The sequence below is a fragment of the Callithrix jacchus genome, chromosome 2, assembly GCF_049354715.1.
Source record: "Callithrix jacchus isolate 240 chromosome 2, calJac240_pri, whole genome shotgun sequence".
NCBI classification, from domain to species: Eukaryota; Metazoa; Chordata; class Mammalia; order Primates; family Cebidae; genus Callithrix; species Callithrix jacchus.
In genome coordinates, this window is record NC_133503.1 from 48709321 (window position 1) to 48733745 (window position 24425).

Here is a 24425-nt window from a genome sequence, read left to right on the forward strand (position 1 = left end):
GCATGTGTGTAGTCCCAGCTACTTGGGAGGCCAAGGTGGGAAGATCACTTGAGCCTGGGAGGTGGAGACTGCAGTGAGCCAAGATCACACCATTGCACTTCAGCCAGGGGAGAGTGAGACTTTGTCTTAAAAGTAAATACATTTAAAATTAAAACTAATTCTTCAGTCACACTAGCCATATTTCAAGTGCTCGATAGCCATATGTGGCTGGTGGCTACCATATTTGACAGCACAGATGTAGAACATTTCCATCATCAGAGTTTATTGAACAGTGCTGGTTTGGAGGGTTGCCAGTAGAGATGGGTAGCAGCATAGCATAATGAAAGAAGGCCCAGGGAGTTGGATTTTTGAATTGAAAATCTATCACGTCCATGTTTGGGATTGGTGGTTTTGGGCAGGTTGTTAAGCATCTCAGGCACAGATGATATTCTTTAACAGAGCCAGATGTGGTGGCTTACACTTGTAATTGCAACACTTTGGGAGGCTGAGGCAGGAGGGAGGATCACTTGAGCCCAGTAGTTCAAAACCAGCCTGGACAACATAGTGAGATCTCATCTCTGTTATTTTTTTTAAATTATATAAAATTAAAAAAAAAAAAACTCTAATAGAAAATGAACTCTTTCATTTTTTTTCCTGCCAATTATCTGACTTTCGGAATGAACCCAGCTGGGTGCAGTGGTTCACGCCTGTAATCCCAGCACTTTGGGAGGCCAAGGTGGGCACATCACTTGAGTCCAGGATTTTGAGACCGGCCTGGCCAACATGCCAAAACCCCATCTCTCCAAACAAATACAAAAAAATTAGCCGGGCCTGGTGACACGCACCTGTAGTCCCAGCTACTCAGGAGGCTGAGGTGGAGGGATTGCTTGAGCCCAGGAGGTTGAGGCTGTAGTGAGCTGAGAGTGTGCCACTGTACTCCAGTGACAGAGTGAGATCCTGTCTCAAAACAAACAAACCTACCAACCTTTTCATTTTATAGCAATTGACTATTTTCTTTTTCATTTTATTAAAGATTTTTTTTTTTTTTTAAATAGAGATGGAGTCTCGCTATGTTGACCAGGCTGGCCTCAAACAATCCTCCCATCTCAGCCTCACAAAATGCTGGGATTACCGGCATAAGCCACTGCACCCAGCCAACTATTTTTAAATAGAGTTGTGTCTATTGTATCCTTTGAGTCCTATCACTATAAATCTGTGGGACGGTAGGTGAGACATCTCTTTTTTTTATACATGAGAGGGAGAGAGCTGAACAAAAAACAGCTAAAACACCTGTCCAAAATTGCACAAGCTGGCAGAGCGTAAAGAAATCATATGGGCCCTAACTACATGTTTGAGTGTATCAATATAAAGACATTTGCTTAAGCTGATGAAACATAGGAGGAATGGGCCAGAACTTCTAGTTCCTAGCCAAGCATTCTTTTTACCTGTTTCCATATAGAATTGTTATAATTTGAGGCTAATAAGTCTTTGCGTTAAAGGGTGGGTGGGTACTGTATCCCATGAATATAAGTGAATATAAGTGAAAAGCCTTTCTAACCCAGTGGTCACACATTTGCCCTATCTAAGGAATCACCTGAGGCATTTGTTAAGCATGTGGATTTCCATACCCTCTGGAGATTATGATTCAGAAGGGCTGTAGTGGAGCTCTGGAATCTATGTTTAACAACCAACCCAGGTGCTTCTTGGGATATACTGAGTTTGGAAAATGTTTAAGCCTAAGGCACTGGCAGAGGTACGGGATTATTTGATTAGGAAGCTGCTGCCCCTCTTAGGGTAGATTCTGGAAACTTTATTTTTAACTTTCCTTTCCTCTAGCCATGGACGCATCATATGATGGTACTGAGGTAACTGTCGTGATGGAGGAAATTGAGGAAGCCTATTGTTACACCTCTCCTGGGCCACCCAAGAAGAAGAAAAAGTATAAAATACATGGAGAAAAGGCCAAGAAACCCAGGTTAGCTCACACATTTTGGTTGCTGCTGGTATTTATAAACAAAGTTGCTTGGAGAGCTGCATTGAGGAAAACTGTAAGACTCTTTGAAAGAGTGTTATTATTGAAGTCTTGCAGTGAGCAATGGTAGTGGGAAGTGATGGGATTTCTGCCAGCATTGCCATTACTGGCTGGACTTTGCTTTTGTTTCCAGGATGTCACAGGAAATTGTACCATACAGATGGTAGAAGCTAGGTACAAAAGAGCTACATTATTTATTATGCTATTGTTGTTATTTAAACATTTAAAACAAGGCATTAATTACAAAATTAGAAATAAGGACAGGCGCAATGGCTCATGCCTGTAATCCCAGCACTTTAGGAGGCCAAGACGGTTGGATCACCTGAGGTCAGGACTTCGAGACCAGCCTGGCCAACATGGTAAAATCCTGTTGCTACTGAAAATACAAAAATTAGCCGGGTGTGGTAGTGAGCACCTGTAATCCTGGCTACTGGGGAGGCTGAGGGAGGAGAATTGCTTGAACTCCAGAGGTGGAGATTGTAGTGAACTGAGATCATGCCACTGCACTCCAGCCTGGGCGACAGAGCAAGACTCTGTCTCAGAACACCACACACACACACACACACACACACACACACACACACACAGAAATAATACTAATTATACAGAATATCCAAATTGTAGCTGTAATCTCACTCTTGACTGTGAATACCACAAACTCACTGAAACTACGAACACTGGTCATTTTAATTGGTCTGTTTGCTTCTCTGTCTCATTCTTGGGAAGGTGCTGTTGACCAGGTAGGTGATCAAATGCTGGGTAGGGGAGTACAGAGTATGAATGATAACCAGCCCCTTGAGGAAGCTTTCCCTGAGAGTGGAATGACAGGACAGGACACCTGTATCTTCCTTTGCTTCTCTTGGGTTTAAAATCATCCTGCAAAAAAAGTGATCTTTAGGAAAGTCAGTCAAAGAGCCTTTTCATCCAGTTTCTGAAGGGAGAACAGCCACTTGCCGTCTTTACCATTCATTTTCCCCTCCTCCCTTGGAGCCTCTTATCTTCCTGGATAGTTACTCCTGACTGTAATATAGTGGCTCTAATGTAATAACTTTAATATGGCAGCTTATATAGGCATTTCTCCTACGTGATGAGTTTTCATATTACAAAGTGAATGTAATGTAATTTGTGTTGCACTGACAGCTATCAGTTATAATCAGGAATAAGAATATAACTTAAAATAACAGCATCTGAGGATGTTATTTAAATGTTTCTTTAGTTGACTTTCAGCCCCTATTTAGATAAATGCTTTGAAATGAGAGGCTAGGTTTTATCAACCTCTTGACTACCTTAGCATAGTAGTACTTACTGGTTGAATAACAGAAATCCTGAAGAAGTCATTGCTTCCTCAGGTCCGCTTACCTCCTGTACTATTACGACATCTACCTGAAAGTGCAGCAGGAGCTCCCCCACCTCCCTCAGTCTGAGATCAATAAGAAGATTAGTGAGAGCTGGAGGCTTCTCAGCGTGGCCGAGAGGAGTTACTACTTGGAGAAAGCCAAACTCGAGAAGGAAGGTTTGGATCCTGTAAGTAATTTTTTTTTCCAGCTATTTTTCCCATTGGTTCAGTGATGAAGGCCTTGGGGAAACCAACCCCCTGTTCTGTTTCCTTTTCTTTTCTTAGGAGAACTTTTATCATTTTATCCTTCTCGACTCTGGTCTTGCTTGTTTCCATTTTGATGATGCCCTGCACTCTCTTGTCCTCTTTGCAATATGTGGAGCTGACATTTTTTGTATTTTTTGCAGTGAGCCTTAGGTTCCTTTTCTAAATTTTAGTGTAACTTGAAACCCCTTGTAGTTACTCTAATGTAGTAGCTTTAATGTGGTAACTTTAACATAGTAGTATATATAGGCATCTCTCCTACACCATGAGTTTTCATATTCCAAATTGAATGTAATGTAATTTGTATTGTACTAACTATAATCAGTTATAATCAGGAATAAGGCTTGCGTGTTTAGAGGTAGGTAGAGCTGCTTGTGTAATACAGTACCACATTATTTTGTTCGCACTGGTGATTAGAAACTATGCTAAAAGCAAAATGCAAGTAAAGCCAAAGATGGGGAAGACTGAGGCTTTGGGTGCTTGGGTTAAAGGACTAACAAGGAAGCATTTAGATTTACGTCTGTCAGCATTTTCTGATTTCTAGTTCACAATAGCAAAATACACTGACATCTATTTAAACTGCTGGGTTTTTGTTTGTTTTTTTGAGTGTATCCCTGTCATGGCGTAAACTGCTGTTTGTTTTTTTTTTAAACTGAAATTCCTACAGGAAGAATAATGTTGCTGTTGCAGGCTGAAACCTTTTAACTCCTTATTTCAGTAGAAACGATTGTCTGTAACTTCTATTTTGGTAATGTAGAGCAACAGCAACAACTGTGTTATAGCAGAACAGGTTGTATTTTTCCTTATTGGAGCCTGTCTGCCACTGTCTTTTAGATTATTTTGTGTTTATTGGCCTGGCATTCTTTTTTCTGGGAGAGCTTTGTCTTACCTATAGGATTGGAGATGCCACTCTGTGCTCCCTCCTCTAGGTGATTCGTTTATTAACTATGAGTCTGAGAAATAATCCCTGTAGTGGAGTGAAGATGGAGTCCAGGAGAAGTTTACTCCCTTTGGTTTCCTTATAATAATGAAATAAGCAATCTCGGCCAGGTGTGGTAGCTCATGCATATAATCCCAGCACTTTGAGAGGCTGAGGTGGGAGGATCACTTGAGCCCAGGAATTTGAGACTAGCCCTTGGGCAACATGGCCAAACTCTATCGCTACAAAAAACACACAAAAAAATAGCCAGATGTGGAACACACCTGTAGTCCTAGCCATTCAGGAAGCTGATGTGGGAGGATCAGCTTGAACCAGGAGATGGAGATTGCAATGAGCCGTGATTGTACCACTGCTCTCTAGCCTAGGCAGTAGAGTCTCACACACACACACACACACACACCCCAGTAATCATTTTGTGCATGATAAAGAAAATCCTACCTAATTCTGGAGTGATTTGGTTTTTAAAATTACACACTAATATAGATTATTATCAAGCCTTTAAAAAAATTAAATCACCTGCAATGATTCTTCCTTATTTACCGGCTTATTTGTGTCTACCACTATCTGCCACTGCCACCAAGAACATGAATAGGGTAGCTCTGATACTAGCCGAGTGACCATTTTAACTTTTGAGTCTTTGTTTCCTCATCTGTAAAATGGCAATAGTGTCTTCTCATAATGTTTAAAATAGGTAATATAAATCACCTAGCTGAATTATTGATAATATTGACATAATAAATATTACCCTTTAGTAGATTAAACATTCAGTGACCATACAATAAGGAAAAGTGGCATTTATCGAGTACTTGGAATATACCAAGACTGAGCGAAGCTTTATGTGCTGTGTTTGACCTCTCCCAGACTGCCTGGCGTGATGCTAAGATTTTCAATGCCTGTGTACCTTGGGAGCCTGTCAGAGCCCTGTGGCAGGCTGTCTCTTCAGCAGCCCATCAGGTCTCTTGCCAAGTGCAGGTTTCAGTGTTATGCCTCCTAATGTATAAAATGAGTATCATTCAGGCCACCTGGGTTTCTCTGTGCTTGGATTTGTGAAGTCCAGGCCATCCTATGTGTATTTGCCACCATTTAGTCTTGTTCTCCTAACATGCATGCTTGAAAGGGTAGCTTGAGAATGCCATTTCCCCATTACCTCTCCAATAAAGGCTCCATCAAAGATTCAGTCCATCTGCTTTTATGTTTCATCTGAGTGCTGCTTTTAACTTTTCATTTCTGAGGGCTTCCTTTATGCCCTAAGTAGTCTCATCAACTTCTTGCTTTTGATTTATTGAAGAATTCTCTTGTAGTTGACTTTAGTGTTCCTTTTAAAAGATACTTCTGAAATATTTTTTTGTTCTGTTTAATTTCATGTCTCACTTAACTATTCACTTTGTAATTTTCTGTTTTCCTTATTGGGTGCCTTTAAGTTTAAATTGAAAAATAAAACGTAAATGACTTTTTCTTGGTGCCCATTAGCCATTCAGGGCTGTGGTTTTTAGTACCTGGCCTTCTTGATACTTAAAAGACCTGGCCTGGAGTCCCAGTTTTACTGCTTACTAATTTTGTATTTAGGGAAAGTTTACCTCCCTGAGTTTCATCCTTAATTTTCTCATTTGTTAAATGGGAATAATAATCTTATCTAACGTAATAGTGTTGTTTTTAAGATAAAATCAGATAATGTGTTTGAAAGCATTTTCTAAACCTGAAAGTACTAGGTCATTGTTAATACTCACTTTTTTTTTTTTCTTGAAACGGAGTTTAGCTCTTGTTGCCCCGGCTGGAGTGCAGTGGTATGATCTTGGCTCACTGCAACCGCCACCTCCCAGGTTCGAGTGATTCACCTGCTTCAACCTCCCGAGTAGCTGGAGTTACAGGCATGCGCCACCATGCCTGGTTAATTTTGTGTTTTTAGTAGAGACGGGGTTTCTCTGTGTTGGTCAGGCTGGTCTCGAATTCTTGACCTCAGGTGATCCACCTGCCTCAGCCTCCCAAAGTGCTGGGACTACAGGCATGAGCCACCATGTCCGGCCAGTATTCACATTTTTTTCCTTAGTATATTCAGGACCTTATCATATAACCCCTTCTATATACATTTTCTCTCATGAAAGCTTCTCATGAAGCCCCTTAGCTTTTTGATCTATTCATCCTCTTCTCTGTAAGTCTGGGGAAAACCAGTGAGGTTAGAATCCTTACTTGCTGCCTTGAGTGTCAACTTAGCCTGTTTATATGTATTTTATGCTTTTTGGGTTTTTCTTTTTTTTCTTTCTTTCTAAAGAATTTTTTTTTTTTTGCTTTTTGGATTTTTATTGAACATTATATATTCTGGTGTTTGAATCTTATGCTACTTTGGCATCCTAAAGTATCAAAGCTCAAAAGGAACTCATAAACTGCCATATTTAGCTCCCTTGTTTTACAGATGGAGTAGCTAAGACTTCAGGAAGGGAAAGGCTTTGCTCAAGGCTATGCCAGACCTCAGGTTCCAGCTCACAGTTTCATATGGCAAGCCCATTGCCCTTTCCAGAGTTCAATCCATGCTATTTCCTGTGTGATTGAGTGAACAAGCTACACTGGCTAAAGTGTGATTCAGATGAAGATGACTACTGTTGACAGGGGCTGACCGTATCTGAATTAGGTCAAGAGAGTAGTTTTTCCAATCTCTTTTGCAGAAAAAAAAAAGTGCTCCATGTGGTCTTAGTCATTTATCTCTGCTTTTCTTCCCCTTCCTGGCTTCCTCATCCTCAGAACTCTAAGCTCTCTGCACTGACTGCTGTGGTTCCGGACATCCCAGGTTTCCGCAAGATCCTCCCACGCTCAGATTACATCATCATCCCCAAGAGCAGCCTGCAGGAGGACCGAAGCGGCCCTCAGCTAGAGCTATGTGTGGCTCGGAACCAGATGTCCCCGAAAGGACCTCCTCTTGTGTCCAACACTGCCCCGGAGACAGTGCCTGGCCATGCAGGCGTGGCAGAGCATTGCCTGGCTGTGGAGGCCCTGGCTGAGGAGGTGGGAGCCCTTACCCAGTCAGGTGCTATACAGGAGATTGCCACCTCAGAGATCCTCAACCAGGATGTGCTCCTAGAGGAGGCTTCCCTAGAAGTAGGGGAGTGCCACCAGCCTTACCAGACAAGCCTGGTAATTGAAGAGACCTTGGTGAACGGCTCACCAGACCTCCCCACTGGAAGCCTGGCTGTACCGCACCCCCAGGTTGGGGAGAGTGTATCAGTGGTAACAGTCATGAGGGTAAGTGGCTTTGGTATTGATGTCTTTGGCTTTGTCTAGAGTTACTTAAAGGGCAGCTAGCACCTTGCAGTATGATTCTAGAGCAGTGGTAATCAAGAGTGCTGGTGTGGCACTTCTACTGATACTGCAGTTCTCTTGAATGTTTGTTGCCCCAGAGCTCACTCCAGAGTTGTTTACAGTTTCTCAGGCACTCTTACGAATTCCTTTTTGCCCAGCTTAGCCAGAATTTTCTTCACATGAGATGGTATGTAAGCTACATTAGCAAGAAAGCTGCAAATGGTATTTGAATTATCCATGAGACAAAGCTAGGATCTGTCAGGCTATTAGTATCAGTCAGGATTTTATGTTTTCTGAAGACCGTTTTCCTTTTTTTGAAATGGAATCTCACTCTGTTGCCCAGGCTGGTCTTGCATTCTTGGGCTTAAGCAGTGTTCCTGCCTCAGCCTCCCAAGTAGCCAGGATTATAGGCTTGTGCCGCCACACTGGCTCCCTGAAGACTATTTCAGCAAACAATGGCACCCTGAACTGTGTACAAGAATTTTCACACAACACCGGTACCCAGGTCCTCCTAGGTACAAATGGGGTCGGAAGAAAGAAGTTATCATCAAGGCCAGGTTGATGGGACTCATATCTGAGAAAGAGGAGGCAAGTTTCTGCAGCGGCCTAAGTGTCATTCTCAGTTGAGGGGAAAGCAGCACTTTAGTGATCTCAACAACCTCATCCCCTAGAAGTGGAGAGGAATGCTACTGTGCCGTAGTATAATATATAACCTGCCCTTTATAACCTTGCAGAGGATAGCATTCTCAGAGACGGGAGTCTTTGTGTTCAGGCTAAGAGGACCAGCTTGCTGTAGTCCTTATGGCCTGGGCAGAAGAGAGCAAGTACCCCTGCAATCTGTCCCAGATCTAAATCCTTCTTATTCGTTGCCTCAATGCTGTTTGTGATAATGAAACATGCCACTAGCCCATTTTTTTGTTTTTTTGTTTTTTTTTGAGACAGAGTTTCGCTCTTGTCACCTAGGCTGTAGTGCAATGGCACAATCTCGGCCCACTGCAACCTCTGTCTCCTGGGTTCAAGCAGTTCTCCTGTCTCAGCCTCCTGAATAACTGGGATTACAAGCGTGTGCCACCCACACCTGGCTAATTTTTGTAGTATTTTTAGTAGAGACAGGGTTTCATCACATTGGCCAGGTTGGTCTCTAACTCCTGACCTGAGGTGATCTGCCTGCTTTGGCCTCCTAAAGTGTTGGGATTACAGGCATGAGCCACTACACCTGACCACCACTAGCCTGTTTAAGGCAGGTAAATAGGGGGCTAAGAACACTTGAAAGGGTCAGAATTGGGTTCTCTCACTAACTGCTTGTGTGAGCTTAGAAGTCCTAAATCTCTTAGATCTTCAGTTTTCTTATCTGTAAAATAAAGATAGCACATTTCCTGTGGTAATAGTTTTCTCTTTGTTCTTAATTAAACTTTTCGAGATAATCAGATTCATTCCTTTTAACAAGCACATGGGGATGAGTACATTGTCTGTTATTAAACTTGATCCAGGCATCCAGTGTCCAGTGGCCTGGGTGTTTTCACTCTGTTCCAGTGAAACTGCCCTTCTCTTCATTGCCCATAGGATTCCAGTGAGAGTAGCTCCTCTGCACCAGCCACACAGTTCATCATGTTGCCTCTGCCTGCCTACTCGGTTGTGGAGAACCCCACCTCCATCAAACTGGTCAGTACTGTATATGGGGGATTGATGGTAATTAGGGTATCTTAAGCATTTTTTTCCTTTCTTAGCTACCAGTTGTGGGACCAAGTAGATTTCTTAGAACCTCAGGATGTGAGGACTGGCAAAGGTTTCAGGGATTATGTGGTTCAAGTAGATTTCTTAGAACCTCAGGATGTGAGGACTGGCAAAGGTTTCAGGGATTATGTGGTCCATGTGTTCATAATGGGGGTGAGGGGGTTGTGGATACATCTCCATGGAATCCATGAGCTCACCTCAACTTTATACAAACTTTTTTCCTGGAATAGGTTCCTTGACTTTTATAAAATTTTCAGAAGTGTACATGAGTTAGGAAAATGAGCAGCCACTGATCTAATTCAATACTGTGATTGTACAGATTAGGAAAAGGGCCCAAAGAAAAGAAAGGACTCGTTCAAGGCTGCTGGTTATAAAACAAGTCAGACTGGATTCAAGTTTCTTGATTCGCATGCAGTTGATATTTTTCTCCTCACACACTGCAGCATTAGGGCTGAGATTTATCCCTATTTCTCTTTTTCTCACACTATTATAAACGGCATTTTTAAAGAAAATTTTCAATCTCTGATTGCCTACAGCTAGTACATTGTAATACAATTGATTGCTTTGTATATTGGGCTAGTATTCTGCAACTTTGCTAAACTCACTTATTCTGGTAACTTTTGTAGATGCTATGGTTTTCTACATAGTTAATCATGCTGTCTACAAGTAATGTCAGTTTTATATCTCCTTTCTGATTTGAATTCCGTCTTTTTCTTGCCTTATTATATTGTCTAAGACTTCTGGTACAATGCTGAATAGAAGTGGTAAGAGCAGACATCTTTGTCTTGTTACTCATGTAAAGAGGAAAGGATTCAGTCCTTCATCATTAAGTATATTTTTTCCATAGGTTTTTCCTACATACCCTTTATCATGTTTAGGTAGTTCCCTCTAGTCCTAATTTTCTGAGGGTTTTTATCAGGAATGGATCCTGGATTTTGTCAAGTGCTTTTTCTGTATCTATTGAGAGTATTATAAGAATTTTCCAGAAGTTGGCTTATGTAGTGAACTTCACTGTTATTCACATTGCAAATCACCCTTATATTCCTGGGACGAACCCCATTTGACAGTGATGTATTAGCCCTCTTATAGATTGCTGGATTTGATTTGCTAAAATTTTGCTCAGAATTTGGTTCAGAATTTTCTTCTACAGTCTCTGTTTTTTGTATCAGGGTAATGCTTGCCTCTTAAAATAAGTATTTTCTCCACTTATTTTCCTTAAATGGTAGTATTACCAGTGAAGTCATCTGGGCCTGGACTTTTCTTTATGAGAAGATTTTTAACTGGAAGCCCAATTTAAAAAATATATATAGGACTATTCAGATTGTCTTTTTTGGAATGAGCATTTGGTATTTTGGCTTTCAAGGAATTTGTCCATTTCATTTAGGCTGTCAAATTTATTGACATAAAGTTGTTCATAACATTCCCTTATTACCCTGTAATAAACACTGTATTTATCTGCAAAGATAATTTGAACTGTTGTTTTCCTATTGCTGACAGATGAAAAAGTTTAGACTGGCCGGGCGCGGTGGCTCACGCCTATAATCCCAGCACTTTGGGAGGCCGGGGCGGGTGGATCACGAGGTCAAGAGATCAAGACCATCCCTCTACTAAAAATACAAAAAATTAGCTGGGCATGGTGTTGCGCGCCTGTAGTCCCAGCTACTCGGGAGGCTGAGGCAGGAGAATTGCTTGAACCCAGAAGGCGGAGGTTGCGGTGAGCCGAGATCGTGGCATTGCACTCCAGTCTGGGTAACAACAGCGAAACTCTGTCTCAAAAAAAAAAAAAAAGAAAAAAGAAAAAGTTTAGAACTTAAAATACTACTTGATTCTGTTGGCCACTTCTGGTTAAGGCCACCATCTCCAGCTTTCCAATGACAAGTATTACTTTACATTACATCCAACTAATATTCTAAGATTCTTAGAAATGGACAAACCACTTGTTGCTTATTTTGTTTTTTTTTCTGGACAGTTACTACCTGTGTGGAAAAATTCAGGGTGCTAAACAACAGTGTCACTTTATGGCCTGGTACTACACTGAGCATGTCACAAGTTCCCAAGGGCGGTGGCTCCTCCCTCTACTAACAGGTACTACGGGAGACCTTCATACAGCACAGACCTCAGTTACTAACACCTAAGTATTAACACCCACTGGATTTGTAGTCCCTATATTCATGCCTGTCACTTTGGTGAGACCCACACCAGGCACATACTGTTTTATACAATCTTTAAAGATATCTGCAATAGACACTATGCAATTTGTTTAGAAATTATGAAGTTTATAAACAAAGAGAATTCTTTACATTTGCTATTATGTCATAACAGGCACAATCTAAAATACAGTTTTGTGCTAGCAGTGTATAAAAATACTTTTTAAACAATACTTTTGATAGGTACAGTAGCACTTTAAAGAAAACCAGTATATAGTTATTTCTTTTGAGGACCTACTAAAACAATGCAACTTATTGCTCCCAGCTACATCTAAAGCACAAACCTGGAAAGCAAGTTCTCTTACCCGGGTACACACTTAGAGTTTAGTTGGCTGTAATGTACAGCACACACACCCACATACTCAAACAGCCTCTATTTATGATGCATACTGATGAAGTATCAGTCTCAAACAGGGCATGAAATGACAGTGTTTGGAATCTGTTTCCATTTCCAAGTTTGGGATGAATGAATGAGAAGCAAAGGCAAGGTGGAGTCTGTGTATGGGCTCTCTCTAGGTATTTAATCTGGCATATCAATATTTAACTTGGGAACTGGGGGAAGGTATTTCCCAGGGTTCTGGGTTATAACTACCTGGCCTTCTTCCCAAACACTGGAACAATTTTCAGTGCTTCTGGAACCGATGTTTCGTCAGCACCTTCACTGTCTTCCTGATGGAGATATGGAATGTTCCCATATTCTCTTAAAAGTGGGAAAATTTCAAGCAGAAACTGACAGAAGTCTCTGTGAATATTAAACCATCAATGATATGCCCCTTTTCCCTAAATGTTGTGGCCATTAAAGTTAGTAACAAAAGCCAAAGGGGGACAAACATGGAGATGTAGGAGAATGTATTGTGGTCATCCAATTAGTGAACCAGCAGGTCCTCAAAAGTGAGCAGGGGCATGACAGTCGTTATCCAGCTGATAGCCGTGGTCACATGTGTTCTTCACTGCTGGGCAACCACATCCAGGGACTGCAGGAACAGGAGGGACCAGACAATGTAATAGAGGACAACCAGGCAAAGGAATGACGTGAGGATCCACAGGGGAACGAACACCACCAGCCACGGCCAGTGAATAATCCTGTGCAGCCTTAGGGTGATGAAGATGAACTCCACCATGTTGACTGAGCACAGGATCTCCAGCTACAGTGACCTATTGTGTCAGAAGCCCCAGACTCAAGTGGCCATGGACATGGGGGCATGAAGGCCAAGCATGAAGAGAAGCGTGAAGACCAGTAGCCAGGAGTGGGTACCCGTCTTCACTCTATTGTAGACAAGGACTTCAAACATGAGCAGCAGCAGGTGGATACCCACAGTTAAAAGCATGGCTTTTAACTTCACTCAGGCCTTCCCCTGGGGCAGTAGTAAGGATTGTGAGTTCAAACACCTGTGCCCAGCGAGGAGCCTATGATTACCAGGAGCTTCCACGGCCATATGTGGGCAAAGACAGCCCAGTAGCTCCACTCGATGATGCTGGGGTAGATGAGGAACTTACTGGGATTGAAGTCCTGGAACAGGCCCTTGGGGTTCATGGCGGAACCCCATGAACCATGGCTGCCGCCTGCTGGCTGCTCCCCTGTGATGCTCATTGCCCAGTCTCTGCTGCTCCCCCGCCGCCACCTCCTGGCCGAATGTCAGGATGCCAGGAGCAGCACAGTGGAGAGGCTGGAAGACATGCGCCCACTCACATGGCCTGGTCACTACTGCTCTGCAGCACAACTTGTGTGGGCCTGGGCAGCATGGTGGCTACAAGCAGCTGCCTGCCTTCATTCTATGCCCAGTAGGGAGGCACCTACAGTGTGTAGTGCCTGTAGAGGCCTGGGACCTGGCAGGCTGCAGACTTCCCAGCTGGCCCATTGGCCGTGAGCAGGCCACGTCCTTGGAGGGCAGATGCTTCCAAGTGACTCCCAGATCATGGAGGCAGGAGTGAGCTCACATCCTCCTTGCTGGCCAGGGGTGGGCCCTCTCCAATTGTACAGTTCAGTGATATTAAGTACATTCACAGTGTTGTGCAATCATTACAAATACTATCTATTTCTAGAACTTTTCAGTTTTTCCAGACAGAAACTTTGTGCTCATTTGTAACTCTGCAGTCTTCTCCCGTCCCACTCCAGGTGGCCTCTGTTCTACCTTCTGACTCTGAATTTGTATATTCTGTGTACCTCATTTAAATGGAATCATACAAATAACCTTTTGTGTGTCTTTTTCACTTAACATACTGTTTGCAAGATTCATTCATCTTGTAGCGTGTATCAGAATTGTACTTTTGTGGCTGAATACTATTTCATTGTGTGTATACCACCTTTCTTTTATCCCTTCATCTACTGATGGACGTTGAGGTGTTTCCAGCTTTTGGCTGTCATGAATAATGCTGCTATAGATTTTGGTGTACAAGTATTAGTTTGAATCCTACTTTTGGGAGTAAAATTGTTGGATCTCATGGTAATTTCTGTTTAAATTTTTGAGGAACTTTTACCCTTCTAATATCCATAGAGTCTGTAGTGATTTCACTTCTCTTGTTCCTGATATGGATAATTTGAGTTTTTCTTTTCTTACTGATTTTTCTCCATTTTTTTATTTCACTGATTTCTGCCCTGATAGTTCTCACTTGTTGTTTTTCTCATTTCTTAAGGTAGAAGCTGATGTCATTGATTCAACACCTTTTTCTTGTTATTTTTCTACTTTTTTTTTTTTGGTAGATAAGGTCTCACTCCATTGCCCACGCTGGAGTGCAGTGGCACGATCATGGCTCACTGCATCCTTGACCTCCCAGGCTCGACCCACCTGCCTCAGCCTCCCAGGTAGCTAGGACCACAGGTGGACACTACTGTTTGTTTTAAACTAGTTGTTTTAAATTATTTGTAGTGACAGGGGTCTCCCTGTGTTGCCCAGGCTGGTCTTGGACTCCTGAGCTCAAGCAATCCTCCTGCCTTGGCCTCCGAAAGTATTTTAATTACAGGCATGAGCCACTATGTCCAGCCCTTTCTTTTCTAATGTAGGTGCTTACTGCTATAATTTTCCCTCTAAGCACTGCTTTAGTGTCATTCCACAAATTCTGATATGGTGTGTTTTCATTATTGTTCAATTCAAATACTTTCTAATTTACTTCTTTGACCTATGAGATATTTAGAAGTGTATGATTATTTTTGAGACAGAGTTTCACTCTTGTTGCCCAGGCTGGAGTGCAATGGTGCGATCTCAGCTCAATGCAACCACCGCCTCCTGGGTTCAAGCTATTCTCGTGCCTTCGCCTTCTTAGTAGCTGGGATTACAGGCATGCACCACCACCCCCGCTAATTTTGTATTTTTAGTAGACACGGGGTTTCTCCATGTTGGTCAGGCTAGTCTCGAACTCCGACCTCAGGTGGTCTGCCCACCTTGGTCTCCTGAAGTGCTGGGATTACAGGCGTGAGCCACTGTGCCTGGCCAGAAGTGTATTATTTACTTTGCAAATATTTGGGGATTTTCCAGATACCTCTCTTTTATTGATTTATAATTTAATTCCACTGTGGCCTGACCTTTCTGATTTATATAATCTGAATCCCTTTAAATTTATTGAGGCTTGTCTTATGGCCCAGAATGTGGTCTGTCTTGATAAATGTTATGTACGCTTGAAGAGAATGTGTAGTTTGCTACTGGGTGGAATATTCTGTGTATATCTAATTAGGTCAAGTTGATTGATAATGTTCAACCCTTTATATCCTTACTGATTTTGTCTACTTGTTCTATCAATTATAAAAGAAGGCATCTTGCTGGGAATGGTGGTGTGTGCCTGTAATCCCAGCACTTTGAGAAACTGATGCAGAAGGATTGCTTAAACCCAGGAGTTCAAGACCAGCCTGGACAATGCAGGGAGACCCCGTCACTACAAAAAAAAAAAAAAATGCCAGATGTAGTGGTACACCCCTGTAGTCCCAGCTACATGGGGCTGAGGAGGGAGGATTACTTGGGCCCAGAAGTTGGAGGATACAGTGACCTATGATTGTGTCACTATACTCTAGCCTGGGCAACAGAGTGAGACTCTAACCCCCTTCCCTGAAAAGAGGCGACATCTAACTATCATTGTAGATTTGTCTATTTCTTACAGTTCTCTTAATTTTTTGTCACGTATTTTGACTTCTAAGAAGTATGTAAAAATATAGAATTGTGCCCTCTTGATAAATTCACTCTTTTGTTATTATGAAATGACCCTTATCTCTAGTAATCTTTGATCTGAAATCACTTTGTCTAATGTCCAGCTTTTAAAAGTTGTTATGTCTAGAAATATATCTTTGTATCCTTTTACTTTTAACTAATTTATGTCTTTGTATTTAAAGTCTCTTTGTTTTGTTCTGCTTTGTGTAGATACCATATAATTTGGATATACAAGCAAGACCCTCTGACAGTCTGTCTTTAAAAGAGGTTGTTTAAGCCATTTATATTTAATATGATTATTGATATGGTTATGTTTAGATCTGTCTTACAATTTTCCCATCTATTTTGTTCTGCCTTATGTAATTATTTTTTATGGATCTATTTACTTTCTTTTATTGGATTATTAGCTATTGACTTTGTTTTGGTTATGTTAATAGTTTCTTTAGGGCTAAAGTACATATTTTTAACTTATCAGTTTATTTTATCTTCAAAAATCTCTGCTGCAGATAAATGATATGTTGTAGATAAGAAAGCTGCAATATTTTAAAATAGGAACGTCCTGCAGCTTTGACTCATGGAGAAACTGCTTATTTCTCCTGAGTTTTTATTCTCATGGAAATGACTGTTCTTTCATGCTCTAATAAATGTCAGCCAAGCACTTCTAAAAAAGTGTTTTGTGATTAATACTTAGAACTGAAACATCATCCTTGAACATTAGCAGCTTTTTCCTAAAATCATTTCTCTAGCCGTATGTCCAAGTTCATGGTAATTTACTTATAAAACTAACCTATCTTAAATTTTTACTCTGCTTTCTGGAGGTGTTCAGAATGAGAATTATACAGTGGCCACAACCTGAGAAAGGATCAGAGCTATTTTATATTGCAGTATTAATAGTCTCTCACAAGCCTATAGAATCTAAGTGAATATTTCCTCATTCATTACCTCACTTTCTCAGCAAGACACCCCTATAAAATAGGAAGAACAGGTGATTTTACAGAGGAAGAAACTCAGGGCCCAAGAATTAAGGTGCCTTACTACCAGTTCATTCAGTGTGTTAGTGGCCAAATTGCAATCCAAAGCCTGGTCTTTCTCTCTTTGGTGCCACACCACTTCACACTCATCCTTGACTTAGGGCTGTTATCATAATTGCCTTCTCTTTAGACTTCCTTGCAGAGGTAGCTAGTGGTAGTTTGTTGTTTCCCCAAGGGAGCTTTTTGTTTTTAGGCTGGGCTAGGGAAGCTGGGATTAATAGCTAAGTAAACATTCTTAAGTGACTGAACAAATCTGACAGAGAATTTTTTTTCCCCCAGCCTTAGTCTAGAAGTGGAGCATGACTAATGAATGAGTAGTTTCTATTTGTAGCTGAAATGTAATAAACCATTGTAATACATTTTGCTCAAAGGGAGATCAGTGAAGATGGTAAGAGCCAGTGGCTGTATATATTTATATGAAAATAACTACATTCTGTTGAGGATCAAAGGATAGGGCCTGGCTTATACTCCTGATTTTCCCTGATTTTTTCAGTGACCATGGATCTATTTTTATTCTGAATCCCAGGTCCTTGGTTCTCTGAAGAAGGAAGATGAAGCAAATTCTTTGAAGTATTTAGAGCCAGAGGGTATAGTTGGATGCATAGAAGGAATGTTGGGCCAAGAATCGAAAAATCTGGGTTCTAGGTCTAGCTCTGCTCTTGATTGATGATTTGAGGCAAAGCATTTAACCACTCTGAACCTCAGTAGTAATAATACACACTTAATACAGTTGCTGCAAGTACTAAATGAAATATTGATAAAGTGTTCAGCACTGTGTGGTGCCTCGCTCAATGCATAGCAGCTATCACTTTCTTCATTCTTCTGGACCTAACTGTAACGTTGGGCAGTTGTCTTGCCCTATTTGAACTTGGTTTCTCCATTTCTAAAAAGTGAATTTGTTGTATTGTAGGAGCTTTCCAACACTGACCTTTTATGGTTTAATTATCAATTGGTTATCCTTTCACAAGCTCGTGACCTCCTGGTGTTGCTGTGGTTATAGTGGTTATAAACATCTGAGAGAGATTGGATTGTTCTATTGATTCTGATATACTCTTTATTTACAGACCACTACATACACCCGCCGGGGCCATGGGACATGCACCAGCCCAGGCTGCTCCTTTACATATGTCACCAGGCACAAGCCACCTAAGTGCCCTACCTGTGGTAACTTCCTAGGAGGGAAGTGGATCCCAAAGGTAAGGTCCATTGGCTGTTGCTGCTTTGGAAGCCTCACAGAGTAGGCTTTCTGTTAGGAAGAGGTGATTTTTTAAAAGTTAACATTTGTTTTTACTTTCTGACTATACAAGTAAATCATTTACATTGTATATAGTTTGTTCAAAAAATACAAAAGAAAAATAGAATCAAATGTTATCCAAGCTCATATACCATCCAAAGAAAAGCCATTATTAGCATTTCGATGCATTTCTTTCCAGTCTTATTTTCTGTGAATAAGTTCTGTATCTGTTTTTTTCTCCATTCCCCCTCTCCCTTTTTTTTTTCAGGTAGAGATGGGGTCTTGCTCTGTTGCTCTGACCTCAAAAAAATCTCCTGTATCGGCCTCCCAAAGTGCTGGGATTACAGCACTGTGAGCCACTGTTTTCTTGTTTTTTCTTTATTTTTTTCGTGGATACTTCTAATACTATAATACTTTGTTTTTTAAATTTAATGTATCATGCCTTTAAATATTCTTCAAAAATATTACGTGTTTAATAATTTCCATGAACTATTACACCATGTTTATTTACTTATTTCTGTCATCCCCCCATCTGTATCTAGATGTCTATATCTATATGTCTTCAACACTTTTATTTGACACTCATCAACAGTTAACAGTGTTTCTGTTTTATGTCACATTGTGAGTTCCTTAATGACCTTGGTATCCTCCACAGTGTTTGCCTGTAGAAGATGCTCAATAAATAAATGAGCATCACAGCTGTGCCTTTCTGAAGTTCTATTTAACATGTTGTCACCTGTGTGTGTGCTTGGTGCAAACTAGACAAAACATACATCCTTGCCACATATTTTATATGAAACTGTACATTTTAAGGGCTAAAATGGATGGAATAGGCAGTAAATTCTCACCTAATTCAGAGAGGCGAGACATTTATAAGGACTGGGACAGATGAAAGGTTTTATAGAAGAGAGAGAGTCTTGAAGAATTAATAGAATTTGGGTAGGTAGAAAAGGAAAGGCCTTACTTTAGTGAAAACTGCTTAGGTCAGGTTTGTAATTATCATATGTTTAACTCAGCGTGGTCCAAACTTAAGTGTAGAAAAACCTTGGATAGCAGCATACCTTAAATCGGGGGCAATTTTCACATCTCTTTGAGAAATACTGGGGTGGTGACTTTTGTCCTCTGGATAAGTGTTTTGGCTTCTGACCAAGTTCAGGCTAGCACCAATTCCAGGAGACAGAACAGTATATTAATTCAGAACACAATTCTGGAGTTAGCTACTCAGTTCAGACCCCTGCTTCCCAAGGTTTTTAACTATGTTGTCTTGGATAAGGCATTCTGTATCTGTTCCTGGATTTAAGTGTTGTCTCATCTGTAAATTGAAGTTAGTACCTACTTCATTAGGGATGTTAGCAGGGTTAAGTAAGATTATCCATATAGATTGAATGGCACAGTTTCTGGTACATATTTAATCCTCAGTGAATGTCCTGCTGTCATCATGATAGATATTAATGTAATTATTAACCCTACTATTGCTCTTTATGTTATCACTTCTAGGGTCAGGAAGGACTTAGTGCTAATGTTTCACAGGAGATTTTGTCAAGGCTCTTGTGCCATCTTCTTTGATGTGTCTCTGTGAAGCCGTCAGTGTATTCCTACTGTATTCCCCCAAAATGGGGAACAGCTGCAGTAGGAAGATGGAGTGGATAGTAGGCAGAATTTTCCTTGGCCTTTCTTGACTAATGCAGAGCAGGTCTTTCACAGGACTGTATTTCCTGTGCTTGTGTATGGAAGGCTCTCAGTGATCATTTTGGTTTGTCCCTCCTTCAGGCTGTTTTTACTTTGGCTTTTTCGTTTCTTGTATGTGTGGCTTGCTTTTTCATTTCTTGTATGTGCAGCTTTGTTTTTCATTTCTTGTATGTGCGGCTTTCTTTTTCATTTCTTGTATGTGCGGCTTTCTTTTTCATTTCTTGTATGTGTGGTTTTTTCCGCTTTGATTGAAATAACTTTTTTTTTTTTTGAGACAGTCTTTTGCTGTGTTGCGTAGGCCCATTTCGAACTCTTGATCTCAAGTGATCCTCTTGCCTCAGCTTCCCAAGTAGCTAGTACTATAACCTGGCTTTAACTGAAATAACCTTTATTTTTTAAAGACAGTCTTGCTTTTATTGCCCAGGCTGGAGTATAGTGGCACGATCTCAGCTCACTGCAACCTCCATCTCCCAGGTTCAAGTGATTCTCATGCTCAGCCTCTTGAGTAGCTGGGATTACAGGGATGTGCCACCACACCTGGCTAGGTTTTTTTGCATTTTTAGTAGAAATGGGATTTCACCATGTTGGCCAGGCTGGTCTCAATCTCCTGGCCTCAAGTAATCCACCTGCCTTGGCCTCCCAAAGTGCTGGTATTACATGTGTAAACCACAGTGCCCAGCCTGAAAAACTTTAGAGCCATGGTTCTCTTACTAAGAGCAAGGTCATGGCATGAAAACAATTTTTTCTTAGCTGCCTTCCCCCCTTCTTGACTTGCTAAGTCAAAATATACCAATGTGTTTTGCAAGAATTACCATGTAAAGAGTAGATACTCTGATTTCTAAAGCTAATAGAAACAGTGAGAGAAGATAGGTAACATTTTACCGTCAAAATTTAGAGATAAAATTGAGTTTGATTATCAGCTACTTCAGCTCTTTCGAGTTTCTAGCTGAGGAAAAATGGATTTTAAAAAAGCAACTTACTAAATTCACACAGCTAATTATCCCATTGCCTTTTCCACTAAACCACATTTTTCGGGCATTGGTATGCTGTTTAGTTGCAGAATGTAAGACAAGCTTGTCCAACCCGTGGCCCAGAATGGCTTTGAATGTAGCCCAACACAAATTCATAAACTATCTTAAAACATTGAAATTTTTTGTTTTAGAACAACTGGTAATCAGTGTATTGAAATAGTTGACTTAAGCATCTGCAATGGTGACTTCAATTTCAACTCCTGGCTCAATACTGATGGAAGTAACTGTTTAACAATCTCAGAAGGACTATGCAAGTCAGTTGCTTGTGGATTCTCATGTGGAAATTCCCATGTCTTAGGAAGCTTCGCCACAAGGAGTTTTTCTTGTAGTGATTCTCAAAGTCTTGGTAGGCATTCAAACTGGTCCTTTCACTGAGATTCTTTTCCTTTACTCCTCTGATCAAGTCAGCACACATCTTCTCCAGGGATTTTATGTTGCAGCTCATTAGAGCAATTTGAATTTGGTGAATTGCCACCTCCAGCTCCATGGGTGTTTTTCCAGTGTTCTTTAAAAGCCTTGGCTGCAGCAGGCTTCCTGACGAACTTGTTCCTCAGCAAGAGCTAACTGCGGTGAGTCAGGGTCAAGAGCAGGAGCGGGCGGACCGCGGCTCTGTACCACCTACAACCATGTGTTCCTCAAAGACCAAAACATGAGATTTTTTTGGTGTGATTATTTTTATTTTTTTAAGCTCATCAGCTATTGTTAGTGTATTTTATGTGTGACTCAAAGCAGTTCTGCCAATGTGGCCCAGGGAAGCCAAAATTGGACACCCCTGGTCTATTAATAAGATTGCTTGAATTCTGATTTTTGAGTCAGCAAGTGTAATTTGTTTCTAAAAGCTCCAAGTGTGTTTGTGCCAGTCAGGAAATGACTCACCTTTTGTTGTATTGTTCTAGAGTTCATACTGGCTAAAATTAGCCCAAGAAATACATGGCATAGTTGGATAAAACAAAAGATGGTATATAAGACTGTTTAGCTCAAGGCTTCATTTTTAAGACTGTCCGATGGCAGTGACTAAGGTCTCTCTCAGCCCTCAGCCTGTTGTGTTTACCTTAAATTTTGAAAGTAACATCTAAAATGAGTAGGCTGAGTTAGTGAAATGTGAAATCACCAGGTAGAGTTGTTTTGCTCAGATTGCTTAAATTACCCAATCTTTCTGCAGTGATTTTTTTGTTTAAAATAGCCTACTTAGTAGGCAGTGTTTGCTCAAAGATTTTATCTCAAGAGATGAGTTTAGTCTCCTGTTTTTCTACTAAAGTTTTCCTCTCCTCTGTTACTTGTTCTTTTTTTTTTTAAATCTTCAGACAGGACAGGGTCTTGCTCTGTCACCAAGGCATGAATGTAGCTCGCTGCAGCCTCAGCTTCCTGGGCTCAAGTAATCCTACTACCTCAGCTTCTCGAGTAAATGGGAACGTAGGAACACAGGCTGCATGCCACCATGCCTGGCTAATTTGTTTGTTTGTTTTTGGTAGAACTGTGGTCTTACCATGTTTCCTAAACTGGTCTTGAACTCCTGGGCTCAGGTGATCCTTTTGCCTCAGTTTCCCAAAGTCTTGGGACCACAGGCCTGAGCTATGATCGATCCCTGGCTGTTACTGGTTCTGAACTAGGGGAAGTGCAATGTGCAGGTGGCTTTGTAAATGTGAGGGGTTTTTGGGTAGTCAGCAACAGGAAGATAAATCATATTGAAGTTTAATGACGTTGGCAGACACTAAACTTCCTGTAATGTGCAGGGAGGTAAAGAATTAGGTCACCCAAAATGCTGTCTGGCTCCTGTTGACAAATACTGAGAGCCCAACCCTCTGCTATTTCATAAGGGGAAATGAGGATTCAGTTGGAGCTTGCCTTAGACCACATAACTAATTAGGAGTGGAGCTAAACTAGGCAGAACCCTGCCTTTATGTTTACTAATTTACAGTGCCCTTCATGATACACATCATAGGCAAAAAACCTTTCTGAAACCTATTCCAGAGACAACCACTATTTAAAAACATTTTTAAGAAGTGTATATGTTATTTCCACTGCAGCGCTAATTGGATAAAAGCTAAGACAGCAAGGACTTTTTTAAACCAGGTCTAGCTAAAATAGCAGCTGCTATTTTTAGTGAGTTTGAATATTTGTAGAACATAATAATGCATGAGTTAATTTGATCCAGTGCAAAGTATGTGACGTATGTGTAAGTCATTCTTAAGACTCACCGTAAAGAATCTGGGACAAAATATAGAATTTTTTTCAAAGGAGATGGGAAACTTTGAATCTGTCCACATGAGGTTGTGGCCACATTGGAATTAACTGAATCTCATAAAAGGACCACCAGGGTGAACAACTTAGGACTTTAGGCCCTATGCAACAATATGTCACCCTCTTTCTAGACACAGAGAAGTAGGCTTTGAATAATGTCAAACTAAGTGTGAAACTAAAAAATGCCAACATTCCGTTGATGAAACCTGGAGAGGCTTTTCAGTAAGAATTAATTAGAACATGAAAAGCTTTATTCAAAGGAAAGCATTGAATACCATAGTGAAAGGAACTTGTAGTCAGAAGACTTAGATTCAGCCTAGTTTTACACTTGAGAACTTAGGTTAACTTCTTCCTTTCATGGACCTTGGTTTCCTATCTGTTGCTCATGTGTTATTAAAGTGATCAAATGAGAGAATGTTTGTGAATGTCGTCAACTGTAAACTGCCTTATGTATACAAAGTATTCTTATTTTTCTAGGAAAAGCCAGCCAAAGTAAAAGTGGAATTGGCTTCTGGTGTCTCTTCCAAAGGCTCTGTGGTGAAAAGAAATCAGCAGCCTGTCACGACTGAGCAAAATTCCTCTAAGGAAAATGCCTCCAAACTGACTCTGGAGAATTCGGAAGCTGTAAGCCAGCTCCTGAACGTAGCTCCTCCCAGAGAAGTAGGTGAGGAGAGTGAGTGGGAAGAAGTGATCATCTCCGATGCCCATGTTTTGGTTAAGGAAGCTCCTGGGAATTGTGGTGCAGCAGTCACTAAGACACCAGTCATCAAAAGTGGTGTGCAGCCTGAGGTCACTCTGGGGACAGCTGACAATGACAGTCCTGGAGCCGATGCACCAACACCATCCGAGGGGACAAGTGCCTCCAGTCCACTCCCTGCTCCTAAAAAACCTACAGGGTAAGTCAATGTGTTTGTATATTATAGAGTTGTATTTAAAATAGCCTTGGAAATGCCCCATGTTTGTTTTATCCAGTGTTTGTATAGCATGCCTGCAAGAGGCAACAGAGCCCAGACAATGGTTCCTGTTTTATAGATGCAGAAACCAAGGCCTAGAGATATGTAAAGATTGTTTCTTCCCCGTGGACTCTGCTATCCATGTACTGCTGTCAGATTACTTACACATCTCTTCTTGTTAGTCTCCCTAAAGCAGTTATTACAGTCTTGCTGATACAGGCCCTGGGTAGTATTGAAACTATGAGTTAACCAGCTCTGGATACTGGATTTGGAAAGAGAAGCTTTATTAAAATATCCTGTAGAAAGAGTTCTGGCCTGATGACTCAG

General features: G+C 41.1%; 1 protein-coding gene and 1 pseudogene across 2 annotated transcripts in view; one reads left to right on the top strand and one right to left on the bottom strand.

The window, feature by feature from the left end:
• Positions 1-24425, top strand: part of HMGXB3 (HMG-box containing 3) — a 56925-nt gene that overhangs the window by 2319 nt on the left and 30181 nt on the right. For both annotated transcript variants that reach the window (XM_035288390.3, XM_078362818.1), the window contains exons 2-7: positions 1816-1954; positions 3361-3535; positions 7288-7785; positions 9406-9504; positions 18015-18146; positions 23623-24041. In XM_035288390.3, the coding sequence (XP_035144281.3) occupies positions 1818-1954; positions 3361-3535; positions 7288-7785; positions 9406-9504; positions 18015-18146; positions 23623-24041 (1460 nt within the window). In that variant the 5' untranslated portion in view covers positions 1816-1817. The remainder of the gene's footprint in view (positions 1-1815; positions 1955-3360; positions 3536-7287; positions 7786-9405; positions 9505-18014; positions 18147-23622; positions 24042-24425) is intronic.
• LOC118150477 (transmembrane protein 185B-like) lies at positions 12304-13317 on the bottom strand (annotated as a pseudogene).